The 6257-nt window shown below is 39.8% G+C and overlaps 1 protein-coding gene across 1 annotated transcript; it reads right to left on the minus strand.

The window, feature by feature from the left end:
• Positions 1–1471: 1471 nt before the first annotated feature.
• On the minus strand, positions 1472–5820 carry LOC147880427 (3beta,22alpha-dihydroxysteroid 3-dehydrogenase-like). Its single transcript, XM_087370612.1, has 9 exons — positions 5749–5820; positions 4447–5229; positions 4204–4365; positions 3736–3984; positions 3529–3615; positions 3352–3430; positions 3069–3175; positions 1860–1978; positions 1472–1571 (listed from the first exon to the last, which is right to left on the minus strand). Exons 1-9 carry the CDS (start codon positions 5818–5820, stop codon positions 1472–1474), a joined length of 1758 nt encoding a protein of 585 aa, XP_087226738.1.
• Positions 5821–6257: the final 437 nt, after the last annotated feature.

Below are 6257 nucleotides of genomic sequence, written 5' to 3' on the forward strand. Positions count from 1 at the left end.
AATGCTTTAACGATCTCATTTCAAAACTTTATTCCATATTATTTTGGTCTTATGTTTAAGATTCGAATGCGTACTACAACTTGCAGATAGTTTGTTGAATTGCGTTGAGTAATGCATAAGTTATGGGCTAGGAAATATCACCAAAAATGGCTACACCCAAGCAAACATTGACCCGAAGGTTTTATGCAATATTATTATTATTCTTCTTATAACATTCCTTGAATCAATCACCTAACTAAGTTGGCATTGTGCATTTGAATGTCATCTAGGGATTTGTGGGTTCATTCTCTTCAATTTGTAAATATTTAAGGATTGTTCCTAAAATTTTGTCTTCTTTCTACCTATCCCTAAAACAACTTCCAAAACTTTTGATTCTTTCTACCTATCCCTACGGTGACTTCCAAAAGAAAACTCCAAGGAAGACCTACATTAGTGAGCTTAGCATATTGATAAAATTAACAATCTCAAGTGCCCCTTTGTGAACACTCGCTTGTCTCCTCTGAATATCAACCATATATGGTTGAAGGTATCTATAAACTTAGGGACCTAATCTCATCTACTATAGATGGTTGAAGAGATTTATAGAACTAGGGATGTCCACATGCAAAGGTACCTTCTTAACAAGCTTATTCTTTTTAAAAAGCTTTTGAGATAAATTCTTCGTTTGTTTGATTCTTGTCCTTGATCCATTGCATCAAAATAGAGTTTGATCTCTTGATCCTTAGGATTATATAGATCCCATCCCTTGAGATCATTGAGCTCTTGTAATCTCATTAACTAATATTCAATTGGTATGCATAATCTAATTGATACTTGGGATGCATGTTTGTATGTGAGCATGCACGCACATGTGGGCATGCATGCATGTGCTCTCACACATGCGAGTGTGTGTGTGTGTGTGTGTGTGTGTGTGCGCACACGCATGCACGTGCCTACATGTGTATGTGGGGGGGATATATGATGTATGTATAAAAAATAGAAAATGAAAATATATCATATTATAAGTTATTATAACTTAATAACACACTCCTAAGCACTTCTCATAAGGCTTTACAACTTATGATCCTATTACTATAATATTTACTCTACAAATCATGTGGTCAAGGATATGTATTGTCATACTTAGCCAAGTGATAAAATAGCTAAACTTTTAGTAGGATAGTAAGAATTTCTTTAATTATAGCAATATGTTTCAAATCAAATCAAATTCATATCTTCAACCATTCTATGACTGTATATGTACAAAAAGTTAGAATATCAAATTTTATGCATCATGTATTTCATAGTTTCTAGATGTCTCATATTATTTGGTTTATATGGCTTTGTAGTTGCAAAATTTTGAAGGAAACTATTATAACCTATCTAAATAATTGATGCCATGGTATTATTACAAAATATTGAATCACTGATAATTAAATTTTCAAGAGATAGAAAGATAGGTACACCCTTTCTCTTTTGACAAAATGAATTATTAACTATAGCCAAGAGAAATTAGTCTTATTGGAAGTCCCTTTATTGTAGTAGGGCCAGTTGGAAATTGCACTAGCTTGTCGGGCTCAATAGACTCCCACCTACAATGCACCAAATCACATCATGGACTTAGGAACCAAGCAACTACCTTTTAATACCAAGTATAATAGTATTCATGCTAATGGAGAAAACTCAAGATTCATACTTTTAGGGCTTCTTTGTGAGCTAAGTCATATGAGTCCTAAAAGCATGGGTTCTTGGAATACATATCATTTCCCAAAGCATCATTTTCAAAAGCTCAAAAACTATAACATAAAAAGTGCATGGATAAGGTATGGAGATATGATCTTTCACTCATGAGAGATTTAAGATCGAGTTTATAAAATCACCTGTATTGTGTCACAAGATGATGAAGAAAAATACTTATTTTTAAATAAGCAAAATCGAATCCCAAGCACATTCTTTGTCCTCCTCCAAATCCGAAAAAAGGTGATGGGTTTCTCCTTTCCTATCCACAAAAAATTAAAGGTGTTAAATTATTCTCTAGGTAAAGTTTCAAAATTTTGCATGTGTGCGTGTGCGCACACACGTGCTTGTGCATGTGCATGCATTTTCTTTCTATGCCTATGAGTGTGCGTGCATGCATGCGTGTGTGTGTGTGTTTGTGTGTGTGTGTGTGTGCGCGTGTGCGCGCGAGTGTGTACTAACCCAACTTTAGACTGTTTTAAGAATGCCATCCAATTGAACATCATTTGCCATTGGTCACTGAAGTCAAACCCATTGCATGAGCAACCTAGACCCATGGGATTGGAGACACCTTATCTTTATCACCATCCCCACCTCACTTGAACATGAAATGCGATCGAAGAGGCTATGCTTCTATCATTAGCAGAGTACTTGGCTTACGATAATCTATTTGGGTTTTACTATGCCCACAATGGTGTGCTTGTGGTGTGAATTGTCCTTCAATGACTTCCTTTGTATTTAGTCTTTTAGAGGGACTTTGGTACTTTAGGAAGACTGTGGGTGCATAAAGTAAAATCCAATGAACTATTGCTATCATGCTAGCCTTAAAGTAAGGCATTAACGAGATGGTATGTTATTGCCTTCAAGTCACCTCGTTTGATAGCTCATAGTCCTTGATACCAAGAACTAGGCACATTAGTTTTCTACTTTAACATTCAAAATTATCTTTGATCGCCAAAATGTGGATCAGCCGCCACTAGAAAGAGTTAACGTGGCCTTATATGAGTTTGAAATAAGTGAGAGAGTGAGAGAGTGAAAGAGGGAGAGAGATCAGATGCGATTCATTAAAATTGGAGAGAGATTGTTTTTAGTGGCAAAATGCAGAGATGAGAGAGTGGCGACGGAAGATCATCGTTAAAAAAGTTGTTAAAAAACGAGGGAGATGAAGGCATTAAGATGCTTGCGTATTTTGTTTGTCCGGTTGAGATAAAAGTTGAGAAGGAGAGCAGAGAGACACACAGAGTTGGTAAACTGTTTAGTTTCGATTTGTGAAAACAGATTCAGATCAGATACAAGTTTCAGCTGTGATAATTAAGGGATAGAAACACCGGTAATGCGATTGAGATACTCACGCTCCAACGAGAAGGCTGAAATCTTTGAGGATCCTTGTAATAGCCTGGGTTTGTGTGGACGGCTGTGAAGGAGCAGAAAACGCCCCAGTCCTTTGGAATAGTCACGCCTGCATCATCATCAGCTCAACACATAACCTGAACACCGGCTATTGCATTCAACACATAATCTGAACACCGGCTAACACCTCAGCTCGCAATCAAAAACCATGCATCACCTCCATTAACAATGTAGAAGCCTGTTTGATGACTATCGCGGACACTCTAACCGGAAAGGAAAACCTACCTTTGATTTGCACCGTTTGCAAGGCCACTCGGAAAACGCCCCTCACTTTGTTTACCAGCCGCAACGCCTCTTGGATCACCTGCAATATTGTTCAATAGCTTCAATCATTTTTGCGGGCTCCTTTCATTTCTTGCTCATAAATCAAATATCACAATTATTGCGAGGCGGAGAAGCTGCCTTTCTGGTGAAGGTCATCTCTGCATAATTCTCCATCGTAAGTCCCGTGCCTTTATCCTTCCTAGACACCAACGACAATTGTTCTGCCTGACAAATCAAAGAAAACAGCTTACAACGAGCAAGCTCAATGGATGGTCTGAGAAGAGAAGCTGGAACACAGAGATACAGAGCTATGGAGATACAAGTCGGGACTTGTATTTCGCATACCCTTAACTCTGCCAGAACACTTGGGGAATCAGTTAGCAGCTTCATTATCGCTGTTAAGGCAGAGGTCGCAGGGTCGTGCGCTGCAAACATGCAGCTAATGCAGATGTCCAACATGTGCTCCTCTGTAATCCGTTGCCTTTCATCTTCGAATAGCATCGAGTCCAGAAGGTCGTGTTTGCGCACCTTATAAGCAGGTCCTTGCCGTTCTTTCATGACGCTCTGCAAGCGTGCTATGATCTTCTTGCGTGCCTGTGTATATGAAGCAGCGATTGAAGTAGAGACAAGTCGTACTTCCTTCTCCATATAATGTAAAGGCTCCGGATATAGAAGGATGTTTATGAAACAGCGCTCTCTCTCTCTCTCTCTCTCTCTTCCCCCCATTCCCAGTCCCCTCTCCCAAAACACAAAAGAAACTGAAAAAACCCATTTAACTAGTTCGTCTGGAGATTGTTTAACGTGTGCACATACCTGCACAGCTCTGACGTGCCTTGAACCAGGGAGGGGGACCGGAAGAGACGCTAATCCTTTAAGATAAGCTAAGCAATTCTTCGTCATTTCAGCTGTCCCCAATTCCTCTGGCATAAATAGTTTTATAGTCAAATCCAGAAGGAACTGCAGATCAGCGAATCTCTGCATGAGCACACAACCTTTCGCCTTTCGAAAACAAGCAATGTGTGGATTCAAAGTCCCGCTAGACTACTGGTACGTTACCTGATCGACTTCTTGTTGAACTTGCAGGATGGCTCGGGTCTCCCATGATTTAAGTGTAGCAAGCACAGCATCTTCTATGTCTTTTATGCGGTTTTTCAGCTTTCCATCACCTTGGAGATATCGCAGCACGATTGTACGAGTTCTTTTATGTAAAGGGCCAGTAACTCCCAGGACTGAGTACTTTCCTAGAACTCTATTCACGAAATTCGGATAGTTGATGTGGAAGAAACGATTCTCATTATTCAGAACGAAGTCATTTACTTCTGCATCAGTCGATACGATCGTAGGCCTTCCCCACACATGCGTCTTGAACACGTCGCCATACCTAAAATCCATGGGAAAATCAGTTTCCGCGAGCTGCAGGAAGGCAAACAATAACTTATTATCGAACTCAGCTGGTTGCAGCAACCCATACATTTGTCTACGCTTCTCCAAATACGGATCAGGATGGCCAACTTCATATCTACTCAAGAAGCTGATGTTCTCCCCTAGCAGTGGCCATCCCAGGGATCCAGGAGGCAAGCCCTCAATTGAGAGATATTGCGAGTTCCAGCGGTGCCAAATCCAGAACAGAAGCGCTCCTATAATCCCAGCGAAAACTGTGAACCAGAATGCAAGAGCTGGCAGTGCGGCTTGAGCATGTTCAGGGGTCATTGTGAGAGACTGGCGCGACCCAGATGGCTCTTGAATTTCAAAAACCGTGCAGCCTGATGATATGAAGGAGACGATGAAGATTGTCGCTACTCGCTGCCTTATAATATTCGGAGCAGTAGCAGTAGCAACCTATTTGGACGATGAATACTAGAAGGTCAATAGAGAGTGTCTTTGCTACTATCGGAATAACGGGAATAAGAACGACAATTTCCGGTAAGGTATTAAATAAATGTCACATAAATACTTCCAAAATGTCGTATCGTGGTTCTCGAAATATTTTTCCCTATCTATTTCTCATTGTGCATTTCGCATAGCAGAATGGAATTAGCTCTCTCCGCTACTTCTTAAGTAACATTATTTCTCATTGTGCATTTCGCATAGCAGAATCGAATTAGCTATCTCCACTACTTCCTAAGTATTTTCCTGATATCTTTCCCATTCTGCATTTCGAAAAGCAGAATGGAAATAGTTGTATCCCCTCTTTTTCCCTGCCATAACATAAGACCCTAAGCCCAAGTGGCTAAAACCCTTGCCTCTCTTTGGGACATCATGGGTTAAAGCCTCAATAAAGACCTAGCGTGTGTTACAAGTGTGCACACTTGCAAGCCGCCATGCCCATAAGATATGTATTCATCCACAATTACGTGCCAAGGTTTCATCTCTACTTCTACCAAGATCGCCCGTGACTTCCAAGCTCCGTATGCCTTTAACCACAGCCATCGAGCCCCTAAAGGACAATAGACTTCGACGTCAAAGTGCTATGGACGTGATGTTTTGATTTTCACATAACTAATATGTTGTGCAAGATACCGTGCCAGACATTGTTTGGAGGGGGATACAATGCTTGGCTAATTGCAATTATTTGGATGTAGATACCACCCTCACCATATCATGAGTGATGATGGATGTGTGAGAATGTATAAGTGACAGTGAGGAGAAAGTGCGGAAGCTTGCTCATTGAAAAATTAAAATTAAAAATAAAATATTCAAAAAATTTGGACTTTAGTAAAGTCCAATTTTAGAACTGGATTAAATAAAAGTCCAAATTTTTTGAATTAGTCCCATGTATTTTGTCCTATTGTAGAAAATAAATAATGCTTCAAACAAGCCAAATACTTTGTATATCCACTTAACATATAGAGCAAATCATGTTCCCA

This window comes from Dipteris shenzhenensis, chromosome 32, assembly GCF_047967505.1.
Source record: "Dipteris shenzhenensis isolate YYH24624 ecotype China chromosome 32, Dip_SZ_1.0, whole genome shotgun sequence".
Classification (NCBI taxonomy): Eukaryota; Viridiplantae; Streptophyta; class Polypodiopsida; order Gleicheniales; family Dipteridaceae; genus Dipteris; species Dipteris shenzhenensis.

What these genes read in the sequence shown, in the direction of transcription:
- LOC147880427 (XM_087370612.1), bottom strand. Translation starts at nt 5,820, where the DNA reads ATGGCTGTGGTTAAAGGCATACGGAGCTTGGAAGTCACGGGCGATCTT. An exon ending in AGATGACCTTCACCAGAAAG is followed by an intron (nt 3,431 to 3,528) that starts GCAGCTTCTCCG and finishes ACAATATTGCAG; the next exon opens with GTGATCCAAGAGGCGTTGCG. An exon ending in CATCTTGTGACACAATACAG is followed by an intron (nt 1,572 to 1,859) that starts GTGATTTTATAA and finishes GGTGCATTGTAG; the next exon opens with GTGGGAGTCTATTGAGCCCG.